Source organism: Ahaetulla prasina, chromosome 5 (assembly GCF_028640845.1).
Source record: "Ahaetulla prasina isolate Xishuangbanna chromosome 5, ASM2864084v1, whole genome shotgun sequence".
NCBI lineage: Eukaryota > Metazoa > Chordata > Lepidosauria > Squamata > Colubridae > Ahaetulla > Ahaetulla prasina.
Window position 1 is genome coordinate 107,064,587 of NC_080543.1, and position 14,948 is coordinate 107,079,534.

At 39.4% G+C, this 14,948-nt stretch overlaps 1 protein-coding gene across 3 annotated transcripts in view; it reads right to left on the bottom strand.

The window, feature by feature from the left end:
- DOCK9 (dedicator of cytokinesis 9) overlaps positions 1–12,051 on the bottom strand; it is a 134,570-nt gene extending 122,519 nt beyond the window's left edge. For 2 of the 3 annotated variants that reach the window (XM_058184565.1, XM_058184563.1), the window contains exon 1: positions 10,185–12,050. In XM_058184565.1, the coding sequence (XP_058040548.1) occupies positions 10,185–10,331 (147 nt within the window). In that variant the 5' untranslated portion in view covers positions 10,332–12,050. Of the gene's footprint in view, positions 1–10,184 lie in introns of all 3 variants that reach the window. The other variant, XM_058184564.1, reaches the window with a different exon arrangement.
- Between the last annotated feature and the right edge of the window lie 2,897 nt (positions 12,052–14,948).

Below are 14,948 nucleotides of genomic sequence, written 5' to 3' on the forward strand. Positions count from 1 at the left end.
AAGAGCCCGGGTGGGCAGGCGAGGAGTGGCTGGGAGGGGAGGGGCAAGTAAAGGCAGGTGAGGCACCCCTCGACGTGTCATTGAGTTGGCCGTGCCCACCTAGCCACGCCCACCCAGCCGGTCTTTAGGCAGATCATATCAGTGGTCCACGGGATTTAAAATTATGAATTTACTGGTCCTTGAGGTCCAAAAGTTTGGGGACCCCTGTTCTAATGGATACTTTTTTTAAAAAAACCACTTAAGATGTTTTTACTTTTTACCAATATCTTCAGTAAGAAACTACAATATATGAGTTTCAGTAAGAAACTGTATTTTTTATAAATGTTTAAACTTTTATAAACATGTTCATAAAAATATATCAAAGGATAAGCAAAATTTTCACTTTAACTATAAGTTGTATAAATATTAAATCTTTCAAATTTAAATCTTAAATCTTTTTATTGTATGAAACTATGAAATAGTACTCCATCTAGTGGTTTGACTTTATGCATATATATATATAATTATATATAGTTCACTTTGTATGTTTTCTTGAAACACAGAAATTCATGTATCATTCAACTTTCTTCTGAAGCTGGGGTAAAGGACAAGGATCTACTTTCCTTCACTAGATACTAACTAATATGGAAGGCCCAATACTAGGAAACAGAAATAAGATTATGGAGGAAAGTGATTATGTAATATTCAAGTAATTGATTGTAAGTGCAGTTGAACACATAACTTGGATTGAAAAAAAGCATATTTTAATGAATTGAGAAATAGGAATAAGAGAACCTAATGGAAAAAGGAAATCAAGATGAATGAACACTCTTTTAAAAAAGGAATAATAAAAACATAATTTCAAATCATTCCCACGTGGAAAAAAAATATAGCGAAAGCACAAATGCGACTATCTAGTGTAGAGGGACGAAAAGGCTAGATATAAAGAGGCGGAAAGAGATTCTCAAGAAGGAGTACGGTACACACCAAGTAGTCCAAAACTGTAAAGAAGGCATCACTTCAGAATGATGGGAAAGAAGGAAGTAGAAGAGAGAAGGAGGTAGGAAAGAGAAGAGGAGGAAGAGGAAAGGAAGGAAGAGGGATAGAAGAGGGAGAAGAAAGGAGTAGGGAGGAAGGAGGAGAGGATGTAGATAAGAGAGGGGGAGGATGGTTGTGGAAAGTAGAAGAAGGTAGAGAAGGAGAGTAAAAGGAAAAGGAAGGGGGTGGTGACCGGGCAGATCCGATTAATTGTATATGATGGTACATTAAATATGTTATTGGATATGTTATTGGATAAGAATGTTAAAATAAAAGAATTATAAGATTCTAGATGAGCGGAGGTTGCAAAGAACAAAAATGAGAGCTTCTTAAATAAGTTCAAATAGAAAAAAAGAATCAATATACTTGGTACTCAATGAAGACATTAAAATGCCATCAACTTCTGTCAGTGTTCAATAAAAAAAAAATAGGTAGTCCTCGCTTAGCAAACACTCGTTCAGTGAATGTTCAAAATTATGACAGTACTGAACAAGATTTACAACTGCCCCAAGTTGCAGCCACCACTGCTTTCCCACAATCACATGGTTGTATTTTGAGTGCAGTTTCCCACGGTCACGTGATCACCATTTGCAACCCTCATTGCCATCTTCCATCAAGCAAAATCAATGGGAAAACTGGTAAGAAATCACAAATTGTAATTCACTGAATGACTGCAACCAGAACTTTTAGAACTGCCATCGTAAGACAGTGTGGTCAAGTGATTTTTCATTCTGCAATCATATTGCTTAACAGTGGAGTTCCTGGTCCCAATTATAACAAATAACTGAGGGCTATCTATCTATATTCTACAGGGGAAGTCTGGAAAAAAGGATAAAGAGAGCACAAATGTAACCTGGAACTAACTGAAACATGAATATAGAATATCTCTATTCTGAATGAGTTTAAGTCCTCAAAACAAAATGAACTGGATGCTATGGGTCTAAAGAAACTAATTGATGGTTGTCATTTTATATAATAACTTTGAAATATCTGAGATAATGCAAATGTTACTTCTAACATTAAAAAACAGAGGGCAGATATAGAGAATTAAACCAACCTCACACCGCCATTTGGGAAAGTTCTAAAACTCTAAAATAGAGATATTTGTAGACAACCTAAAAAATATATTTACCCCAAATCAGCATGGATTTTGTAAAACAAATCTCCATTAGTTAATCTTAATTTGAATTTGACAAAATACCCATGACATTTCATTCAGCTAATTAACTGTGGTTGCATGGCATAGCAATTAACTGAATACATAGCTGGTTCAAGAATTAAGTTCAGAATGTACTTTTTAATGGTTCTTAATTGAACTGGAGTGAGCTAATGAATGGGCTGAGGATAAAAGTCAGTCTTGGAGAAAAGGGTACAGAGATTGTTTATCAAATTAGCAGATTACATAAAATTGGGTAGGATAGCTAGTAGCTGTAGGATAGAAATAACATAAAAACCATCATGAGATACTATCTTGATCAGGGAGAAAAGATATTGACAAATAATTAATTTCCAATAGGATTCAGCATTGTGATCTGACATCAGAATTGACAAATGCGGTTTTAGAATGCATCAATAGAAGTTTTCAACGTCCATTTTGGACGTTCAAATGCCACTTCAATTATTATGTCCAGTTCTGGGTACCCCTCCTTAAGATAGTTTCAAGAAAATAAAGTGGAAAATCCAGGAAATTAAAAAGTTAGTCCTATGAAAAAAGATTTAAGGAGCCAAGTTTGTCTAGAAAAAGATGACTGGATGAAAAAATGAGAGTACTCAATTATTTGAAAGGATGTCACAGAGACAAAGATTTAAGGCCCATTCATTATTATTTCACAGTGTAGAGCACAGGATAATAGTTATGTTCCAACTAAAATCTTGGGAAAAATATTTCCTAGCACCAGCAGCAATTTTTAATAGAATCCACAACCCATATTACTCACCTATATTCATGTAGAAGGTTGACAGACATCTGCCTGATATGAATTATAACAGCTATGATGGCACAGTGGTTAGAATGCAGTATTGCAGGATAATTCTGCAGATTGCCAGGATATACTGTAGGCCCTTATCCCCATATTTCTAGGTCCAGTTTCCTTAGCTGATAACACTGTAATTTACTGCTTTTTATATATTTTCCCTTTTTAGACTTAAAATAGTTAGTCATGATGATTTGGGTTACACTACCAGATGTATTTATTGTTTTAATATATACATGGCCACCCAATTCAAATCCATAACTCTGGGAAGCTAGCAGTTAAAAGCACCATAAATCAACATATAACCAATACAAGTAATGCATATATAATTGGCAGTTGAGGCAAAATTTAAGACAACCAGCAACAAATTAACACAACCACTGCATTGATATATCCAAATTTCCAAGGTTGGTGATAGCTTAAATTATTTAGATACAGAAGACATGAAAAGCTAAAATTAAGCAACAGAAGACTAGAATATTGGTTAGCAATGCCCTGATTTCTGAATGAATAAATCTAATATGCTGAGAGTCTTGCTGGCTCCACATTTGATATAGAAAAATATGATGGCCAGGAAAAATGGTGAAAGGGCTCCTGTATAGAGTTACTTCTAGAATAGATGGTTAAAAACTCTGGGTGTGCATAATACCTCTGACACAGCAGACTATAATTATTTGTTTTACTTGCTCAGCAGGCCTGTATCATTCACTCTGATGAAAAGTCATCTATGAAGTTTTGAACAAGTATTAAATAGGCTGACTGTTAATGATTTGAGGATGGAGAGAAATTAACTTATTTAACTTTTCCTCTAAAACAAAACAGTCCTTAAACCAATTAGGAAGATGAGATAACTATAAAATGTCTTTGGATAGGATATGAGGATCAGCTATTATCACGCAAACCTCTTAAATAACCCATCACATTGAACTTTTAAGTTTCTCTTCACAGACCCAACTTTCACTTTCATGTAACCAAGTGGGCAGAAGCCCATTCTATACACAGCCATTTTTCCATCTGTCAAGATTCATTTCTTGCAAAAAACCACATATTGCCTACCTTTTTACCAGCATTTGATCTTCACTATATCCATACAGTTTACTATATGCTGTAAATAATTTGGTTCTGAGCCAAAAATACTAACATCCACCCCCCACGCACTCTATATTTTCCCATGTCCTCAACCAACAAAATCTAATGTTATTTATAAGCATTGTGTATATATGTAATCATAGAAATATTAAACAACCAGAGAAATAACACTTATTTTTGTTTTATTCCCTGTTCAACACATTTGCTAGGCACTCAATTTAATCTCATACCAGTTACACCTCAAAATCATACTCCTTGTGTTGCACTCAGGAAACAACCTTCAAATATTCACTAAACATATCTATAATTCAATCCTATTTAGTTTATCATATACTTTCCACAATCAATAAATATATAATAGATTTCTTTTTCAAATTTATACAATGTTCAGTGATTTCCAAAGAACAAAAATCTGACCTGCACATACCTTGCCCAACTCAAAGCTAAACACTTCCAACATTCTGCTTACTGATACCTCCTATACCCCTTTAATAAGAAATTTCTCTGGCACAGCAAAAAATTAATTTATTTGCTATTTTGATCTTAATGTAATAGAACAATAATAACAATTCTTAAGAATTTATTGGGATAAAATATAAAAAATGCAATCTCTACTTGTATTGCTTACCCTAAGCCAAGATAACCCCAAGTACAAGTCTTCTATCATAATGTACAGGTCTAAACATATGATAAACACAGTCATTCCGTAAGCAAAAAACAGCCATATTTTAATATGTTTTTAGTTATAGCTGCAATCTTACCATTTTACAACATTTGCATAGGATTTATGACTTCATTATTTTTCTCATGGATACTAACATTTCTAGCATTGTCTTCAAACCTGCTCTTCAATTCCACTAACATTTGCACTAACTATGTAAATCACATATATATTCCTTCTGGCAACTTCTGACTTCATTTTCATCTCAGATAATTTGATCCAGTAACGCTGCTGGAGGCTCCTTATTTTTTTCTCATTTCCAAAACAAACTTTTATGGAACTTGTGTATTCCCTCTACTATTTTTTTTGTTCTCTCTTGACTACATCTTTTACAACTACCCTGTTTCCCTGAAAATAAGACATCCCCTGATAATAAGGCCAATTGTGCTTTTGAACGCATGTGCTGAAATAAGCCCTCCCCAAAAATATTTAAATACATTGCGTCCTGCCATTTCCTCTGGTTAGGGTTAGGGAGACAGAGCTGGAAATCAGGTAAGACGGGAAGAGGAGCTCTGTCTTGCTCCACATGCCCCAAAATAATAAGACCCCCCCGAAAATAAGGCCAAGTGCTTATTTCGGGGTTCAAAAAAATATAAGACAGGGTCTTATTTTTGAGGAAACACAGTATCTTCCCTCTCTACATTCTAGATTTGTGCATCAATTATACTTTAAATGCATTTTTTAATTCACAGTCTCTTTCACTTGGTCATTCCACCAAGCATTATTTTTCATATTCCTCTTTATCATAACTCCATATACTTTTATGTGGTACTCTGAAACATAATTCTGTTCACCAAAAGAAGGCAGTTTTATGCCTTCTGTCCTTGTGATAACTTTCAATTTTTTTCAATTGGGAAACTAATCTATCTTGTAATAATTTTTCATAAAGAAAAAAATGCTATTTTTCTTACACACCTATTTTTTTGTCAAGATCTACTTTTGATACTATAATCTACCTTCAGAATCATGAATTATTGCTCTACCACTATTTCTCTTAGTCATGGTTTTCTATTCATTTCTTTCCTATGTGTAAGCATGAATGGAATTATCTTAAATCATGAATTTAGAATAATATTTTTCTAAAGATTCATCAAATGCTCACAAATTCACATTCATCCTTGTGTTGCCAAATCACTTAATTGCTTTTTGTAACTCTCTCTACTCATTCCTATTTATTCATGTTACTTAGCAAAGTAAGTTTCCTCAGATCACTTTTATGCAGAATGTATAGTTTTAACCAAAATTCATTTGTCTAGTATGACAAATGGCAAGCAACAGTCACCAATCATTCCTAATTAAACCTACATCTTTACCTTCTTGAATATATTCATCAACTTCTCAAGATCAGACCATCTCCATTTAGCTCTGTTACACCCTTTTAGTTTCTCTAAGTTTCATAGAAATGCATTTTTCCTTCCTGTTCCAAGCATACTCATATTCTTGTCTGCAAGCTGGGATTTCTAATCTGGAGACTGTAAGAGAGAATACCACTATGTGAGTCCCACCAAGTGGAAATACACACAGCATATAAACACATAGCCAAGATGCAAACAATGCTCAACTATATCAATATAATAGAAAGATACAACCAAATCATTACTGACTAGGTTACTCTCAACCTACAAAGGTTGAAACCAATATGACCAACTCTACCAGCACTAAGATCCATAAGAGATCTAATGCTAAAACATTTTGAAGGAACCAGTGCTGCATAATTTGAACTTTTTACCAAAAGACAATATAAAATAACCTGCAACTTGCAATAACCAAAAACACAATCATGTAATATATCTGTCCTTAAGTACTCTTAATAAAATTATTCCAAGTCCGCAGTCTCAATTAGAAAATTATTCATTAAACTATCTTTAATATATCTGCAGCAATGCCTATCATACCTGAATTACTGCATATATATACTGATTTATATCCTATCTTGACTTAAAATTATGAACTGTCAAGTCAGTGTCAGCTCTTATTGAATACATAATGCTTCCTTCTATTTGCCCCCACATCAAGTGAGTGGGTTGGGATGAGAGATAGATTATCTTTTTTCTCCAAAATCACTGAGCTACCTTCCATGCCTAAAGAAAGACTAGAATTAACAGTCTCCAAAATTCAAAGAAATTAATTTTCTATTTTTAAAGGCTATAACTGTATCAAGTGTTCATGGTTTTTTTTACCACTCACCACAAGGGAGTAAGATTCTTTATTCTGGACACGTATATTCGCCTTCATTCGTAACATTCTTTAATATCACCATCAAATTCTGTGATTTACCCAATCATAAACAGCTTCTACTGTATTGTACTTTTCTATGTATACCTGTGACTTCTGGCAAGTCCCTGGACAAGTCTCTGCAGTTTTCTTGGCAAAATTTTGGAAGTTGTATGCCACTGCCTAGTTCCCAGAGCTGAGGGAGAGTGACTGGCCCAAGGTCACCTAGTTGGTTTTGTGCCTAAGGCAAGACAAGAACTCACAGTCTCCGTGTAATACTCTAGATACAGATTTATCCTTAACTTATATTTATTTATTTATTTATTAAATTTTTATATGGATGAAAATGAGCAAGCAGCTCTTTGAACATCATCACATTGTAGGAAAAAGAGATGGAGACAATCAAAGCTTCAGTAAAGCATTTGATAAAGTAGACCATAACCTACTACTAGATAAAGTAGAAAAATGTGGGTTAGACAGCACCACCACCAGATGGATTCGTAACTGGCTGACCAACCGCACTCAACGTGTAGTCCTCAATGGAACTACATCCACATGGAGGGAAGTATGCAGTGGAGTACCCCAAGGCTCTGTTTTAGGCCCAGTACTCTTCAACATCTTCATCAATGACTTGGACAAGGGGATAGATGGGGAACTCATCAAATTTGCAGATGACACCAAGCTGGCAGGAATAGCCAACACTCCAGAAGATAGGCTCAAGTTACAGAAGGATCTTGACAGACTTGAACATTGGGTGCTATCTAACAAAATGAAATTCAACAGTGAAAAAAGGTTCTACATTTAGGCAAAAAAACCAAAATGCACAGGTACCGTATATGTGGTACCTTGCTCAATAGTAGTAACTGTGAGAGGGATCTTGGAGTCCCAGTGGACAACCATTTAGATATGAGCCAACAGTGTGCAGCAGCTGCTAAAAAAGCCAACACAGTTCTGGGCTGCATAAACAGAGGGATAGAATCAAGATCATGTGAAGTGTTAGTGCCACTTTATAATGCCTTGGTAAGGCCATACTTGGAATACTGCATTCAGTTTTGGTCGCCGCGATGTAAAAAAGATGCTGAGACTCTAGAAAGAGTGCAGAGAAGAGCAACAAAGATGATTAGGGGACTGGAAGCTAAAACATATGAAGAACAGTTGCAGGAACTGGGTATGTCTAGTTTAATAAAAAGAAGGACTAGGGGAGACATGATAGCAGTGTTCCAATATCTCAGGAGTTGCCACAAAGAAGGGGGAGTTGGGCTGTTCTCCAAAGCACCTGAGGGTAGAACAAGAAGCAATGGGTGGAAACTGATCAAGGAAAGAAGCAACTTAGAACTAAGGAGAAATTTCCTGACAGTTAGAACAATTAATAAGTAGAACGACTTGCCTGCAGAAGTTGTGAATGCTCCAACACAGGAAATTTTTAAGAAAATGTTGGATAACCATCTGTCTGAGTTGGTGTAGGGTTTCCTGCCTGGGCAGGGGGTTGGACTAGAAGGCCTCCAAGGTCCCTTCCAACTCTGTTGTTGTTGTTGTTGTTATTAAAGCTGTCGGAGTGGTATTTAATTTCTTGTATGTCAAAGATCTATAACATGTAGTCTCAGGACAGCCTACTTACAATACATACTCATTCCCACAGAAAAAGAGTAAAATACTAACTATGTTTGAATAGCTTGATTTAAACTGACATGTTAATCTATCAAGATTTCACTCTCTCATTTGTCATGATTCTACCAGCTTCCTTCTTCTGGTCCTGCCAACTTTTTAAAGACAAACCCTCTAAAACCTCTAACCAAAAGGTCCATGAAACATTTCAGTTAGTAACAAAATAAAAATAAAACAAGAGAAGACAGTAAAAAAAAATGGGTTAAAGAGAAATACAGTACTAGGTTGGATATCCCCTCCTATTTTTCATCTTGTCATCTTTCCTACTGTACTGTCTTCTCCTACTGGTTTCTTATGATTTATCAATTGTTGTTTGCAACTTATGATTAATGATTGTAACTATGATTCTGACCTATGACCTTTTATATGTACATTGTGAGCTGGTGCACTGGAGACAAATTCTTATCACTCTTGGCTAATAAACATTTCTATTTCTATTTCATTTCTATTCCTATTCTATTCTGAGCAGAGAAGCTTAAAACTTAAAACGATTTAGTGCTTATTATTATTATTATTATTATTATTATTATTATTATTATTATTATTATTATTATTATTATTATTATTATTATTATTATTATTATTTTCAAAGCAACCACTGAAGGTGTTTTGTGACAGCTACCTTTTTTTTTTCCTGCCTCTAAACTCCTGGAATCCTCTCCCTCCCAAGTTTTCCAACCACTCATTCATTCATAGATATCGCGGGAAGGAAACAAAGGCGGGTCTCCTTGTGAATGGACGGAAGTTTTTACAGAAAAGGGAAAATCCGAACGTCTGGAGCCAGCTGCTGCTGCAGATGGGAAGGGATCACCCTCCCCACCTCCCCTCCTTCCCGTTCCTGTGTATTCAGTATTCGAAGCAGGGAACGGGAAACAGAAGGATTCAGAGAACGGGAAACAGGTCTCCGCTGAACGGGAGGGAGGGGAAAAAAACAACCCCAAAGGTGGGGAAAACCGAGCCGGAAGCAGGCGGTGCTAACTCATCCCCCTGAGCGGAGGTTTTTATTTTTTTATTTCTTTTTTTCCCGCTATCCGAACCAGCCTCGGGAATTCCGGCACGGCGACTCGGTTCGAAAAGGGATCTTGCCATTCGTCGGGACAGGGGAGAAGCGAGATCCAAACTGAGCGCCTTGGCCCCATGCCGCCGCCTTCTTCCTCGTAGAGCGACGCTTAGACACGCTTCTCCGGACGAGGCGCCTGGAGGCACGTCTGAAGGGAACAGGGGCACCGCCGGGGCGATATTTACTGGTGAACCTTTGCCTGCTTTCAGACAGACCCGCGAGGCGGGCGGGCGGGGGGGTCTGGCCACCCATCTCCAAACGGGACAGCGCTGAGATGAGATGAGCAAGTCGGGGGCGGCTGCTGTCTCCGCCTCCCCGTCCCAAGCGAGGGAGGGAGGCAGGAGGGGCGCGGGGGACTCCCTGAACCCACCGGAGGTAAGAAAACCACCCGCTCCGCTCCAGGGACCTTCCCGGGTTCCACCGCCCGTCCTTCGCCGCCACTCACCACAAGAACCGAACCCCGCACCACTTCGGAGACGCTTTGCCGCAACTCGGCGGCTGTGCCCGGCTTGCTGAGCGCCCGCGTGAACTTCCGAGTCTCCGAGGAGGAGGCGGCGGCGGCGGTTGCGGACTGAAGAGACATCGTCGCCATCCTTGCCGCCTCGGGTTCTCCGGTCTTTCCTCCCGGTTCTTCCCGGCGTCCCCCTCCCTCCCCGAGACAGAGCCCGGCCCGGCCACCTCTCAGGGCGCTGCCTCGCCGGCGCTCGGGCGCCCCATCCCCCCCTCCCTTCCCCAGTCCCTCGTCAAGCGCAGCCGTCCGATCCGCCCGCCGGTGCCTCTCGTGTCGCAATTGGCTCGGCGCCGGCTGGCCTCGCGCCGCCGCTCCTGTCAGGTAGCCCCTCCCTTTCGCTAGGCAGCCGCCGCCGCCGCTCCCCTGGCTCCAAACACTGGCATGCTCGGGAGACAGCGATCCCTCGGAGGCTGATTGGCGCAAGCGAGATGGAGGAGGCGTGGCCCTGCTCTTTCTAGTAAGACATGGTGTCGCTTTAAATAAAAGTGCGCGTTGTCCGCCTAACCCGTTTCCTTACACGGCCTCTGATTGGACAACGCGTTTACCTGTGCGGTTAGTCCATTACGCCCATCCTAGTAGTAGTCCCCGCCCCCTGCTAGGGCTTGGGGCGTGGCCAGCGAAGAGCGGAAATTCCATTCCCTCCCAAGCAATGACCTCGTTTTCCCCAGTCGGACTTTTCGAGATCTGGTCATTTAGGGAAGGAGAGCCGTGCAGATGGGTCCTTTTCACACAACCGGATCTTTCAGGGTTTCTTTTCCTGCCTTCTTTGAGCAGACATCAAAAGAACCAAACATGACGGCTCAATTCAGCGCACGGAACTCCAAATAAAAGGAGATCCCATCTGGACGTAACGTAAATGATTTTTTTCTTTTCATTTAATATGGGCAAATATTGAGGCAGGCATTCAAATATAACGGGACTTCCAAATAAATACCCCCTTTAATTTTTTTTTTTTAATCAAAAGTGGCATTTTTAAAATAGGCGTTTTAATGCAATACTTGTAGGCGTTTGTAGAAGTTCCATTTTCATCACCTATCACGAAGCGAATTCTCACAAGCAAGGAATCCTTTGACAGTTCTGGTATACGTGTACTATTATTACTACTTTAAAAACTTAATAGAGTCAGGTCATGGTTTTGATCTATAATAATGTACACTCTACTATTTTAAAAAACATCCTCATCTACAGAAAGTCTACCAGGTAGTCTGACATACAAGTTCATTTAGAGCAAAGCTGGTTGAAGAATTCTGGGAGTTGAAGTCCACAAGTCTTCAAGTTGCCAAGGTTGGGGACCCCTGATTTAGAGGCCTTTCAAAGTTACAATGGCACTGAAAAAAGTGACTTGTGATCATTTTTCACAGTTCTGTCCTTTGCAGCATCCCCATGATCATGTAATCAAAAATCAGATGCTTGGCAACTGCATCATACGTATCACTGTTGCTGTGTCCCAAAGACATGTGATCCCCTTTTGTGACCTTGTGACAAGCAAAGTCTGTGTGGAAGCCAGATTCACTTAACAACCGGTTACCAACTTATCACCTGCAGGGGTTCACTTAACAACTGTGCCAAGGAAGGTCTAAAATAGGGCAAAACCCACTTAACAAATGTCTCACTTAATAACAGAAATTTTGGGCTCCATTGTGGTCGTAAATTGAGGACTACCAGTACCTTTCCATGTAATAAAAATACATTTTCCCTATTATTCAACTGTATTATGGAACTGGAATAAATAACTTCACCCTTTCGTATTGCATTGAGATATCATACACAAGCACCTAAGGGATAGACATTGTAACATCATAATGCACATTTTGTCATTTTGATAATACATCTGGTTCATTGCAGGGAACGCTATGTTGCTTTTCATGTACTTGTAAACTTCTATGAATTGTGCCATATTTTTGTACCATATAAATTAATAAATTGATTACCAACAAGTTGGTTCCAGATCTTCGCAAAGAATATATATTTTATCTATAATGATCTGTCTCTGATCTGATTTTATGGTGTTCCAACAGTAAACTCATTGCCACTGTAACTGAATCCACCCACTCAGAGGTCTTTTTTTCTTTTATTCTTCCATTTTTCCTAGCATTACAACCTTTTCCAAAATAAACTAGGTCTTTGCATGTGTCCAAAGTAAGATAATTTGAGTCTGGTCATTTATGCCTGAAATGAAAATGTTATTGGTGTGATCGATGATCCGTTTATTTATTTTCTTGGCTAAATACATAAGTAACTAAATTATTAAACCCGCTTAGAAAGTGTAGCTAACTGGAACCGGCCCCACTTTTCATGCATCCAGCCTACAGGATATCTGCTGTTTCAGAACATATTTATTAGTTCATTGAGATCCCATCACCTCTACCGGACTTTCACATTAACTGAAGAGGGGCAGAATGAAATAAACCTCCCCTTATGAGTGATCGATAGCTTCTTATAGACTCACCTGAGCGGCTCTGTGGCGATAGAAAGTTTCTCTTCATTACTGATATCAGTGGTTGGATGATGCAGCAAGAGCCTATAAATTATCAGAAGTAGAAATGGCCATACGCTGGTAAAAAAAAAAAAAGTTATGCTTCATACTTCTCTTTTCCCAAATGATAGAAGTGAAGTTCAACTCCTTTCTCTGTTTCTTCCCAACTCCTCTTGCCTTACTTTGAAGAGACCTCTCTCAAAGAAAGGAAATGGCACAGATTCTTGATCACAGATTCCTGCTTGTGGAAAGTTCAATTCTTCTGCATGGAGTGCAGTTTTCTGCTTTATTAGAATGGACTACAATAAAAGAGGCAGTAAATGAACAGTAACCGGTGTGTTAACACCTAAACCCATAAAAAGATTCAGAGTAGCTGTTGCTTCCCACGGGAAAAATGTAAAGCCAAAATCTGCCTAGTTTCAAATGGGCCACCTTATTTATTTTATTTTTATTTATTTATTTGTCAAACACATATAAGATAACAGATATAAGTATAAACATGATTATGAATACAGGATAAGGAAATGAATAAATGGGAACAATAGGAAAGGGACGGTAGGCACCTTGAAATCCTTGGACAGTGCTTTTGAACTAACTATGAATACAGGTAGTTCTTGGCTTATAGCAGTTCATTTAGTGACCATTCGAAGTTATCACAGCATTGAAATCAGTGACTTATGTGCATTTTTCATGCTTATGACCGTTGCAGTCTGTACAGCTTAAACATATCTGCAGAAAAGTATTTCACACAGAACAGTTGACTAAGCTTGGATCTCTGCCACAAGCAATTTTTCTTTTACATTCTCAAGTCAAATCCTGTTTCTTTTTAAAGTGGTAGCGCACACACTGGCTGTTATGTATCTTCTCCAAACGGTAAGTTATAATTGACTCAAAAATAGAGTTCCTGTATTATATTTGCTATTTTTAAAAAATCAGGTATTTATTCATAAGTAGCTGATCTTTCAAAATGCTCTTCTTTTGGTAGAGCACCCTGCTGACAAGGATTTTGAAGATATTGTTAGTTTCCTGTTTTTTGGCCATGTGTGTACATGTAGTCCTCAACTTACAACAGTTCATTTAGTGACCATTCGAAGTTATCACAGTATTGAAATAAATGCCTTATGAGCGTTTTTGACACTTATGACCGTTGCAGCATCCCCCATGGTCATGCGATCAAAATTCAGACACTTGGCAACTGACTCATATTTATGACAGCTGCAGTGTTCCGGGTTCATGTGATCGTCTTTTGGGACCTTCTGACAAGCAAAGTCAATGGGGAAACCAGATTTACTTAACAACCATATTACTAACTTAACAACTGCAGTGATTCACTTAACAATTGTGGAAAGAAAGGTTGTAAAATGGGGCAAAACTCACTTAGCAGGGAAAAAAATGGGTTCAATTGTCATAAGTCAGGGGTTGGGCAGGGGAGTTCTCATTGTTGTGTCTTGCCCGCCCTCAGAGCAGCCGGGGCCTTCTTACCTGCTCCCCAACACTGAGGAATGTATGCCTTCCGGCCCAAGTCCTGGCTCCATGCCCCCACAAACTGCAGAAGAAGGAGCATCTCCCTGCCCCAGCCCTGACTCCATGCCCAGGCAAACGGAGCAGCTAGACCCCTCCCCCTCATCCACAGCAGGTGAGCCTGAGGAGGGTTTACTCCCAAGAACAGCTGATTGGAGTGACCCTCGCATCAGAAGATTGGAGAGGCGGAGGCAACAGAGGGAAGGGAGGGGCAGGCCTTAATGAGTGCTGAGTCATGGAGCCACACCCCATGGCCTATATAAAGGAGCTACTTTCTGGCAGTCTCTGAGTCAGGCAAAAGTCAAACTTATCTTGCTGAAGTCACTTACTGGTCTCCTGCCTGCTCTGAGGACTTTGCTAGGACTTTGGGCAGAGCTGCAGAGGCAAGCCTGATTCGGATTTCCCGGACCCAGCCGTCAGCGGAGGAGTGGGACACGACACTCATGGAGCCAGCCAGCTCCACGGTTGTATGTGCCTCTGTGTCCTCCGTGCAAGACCGCACAGCCAAATTTTGACCCCTTTGCAGACGTCCAAGAGAGCAGGGGCCTGCCTCATCTCTGAGGGCAGGATGTTTCACAATGCAGGGGCAGTGGCAGAGAAGGCTCTCTTCCTAGACCCCGCCAATCAAAATTCTGTAGCATATCCCTCCCTGGGATAGGGACGAATGGGACGAACGTGGTTCTGTAGACTAAAGGTAAAGG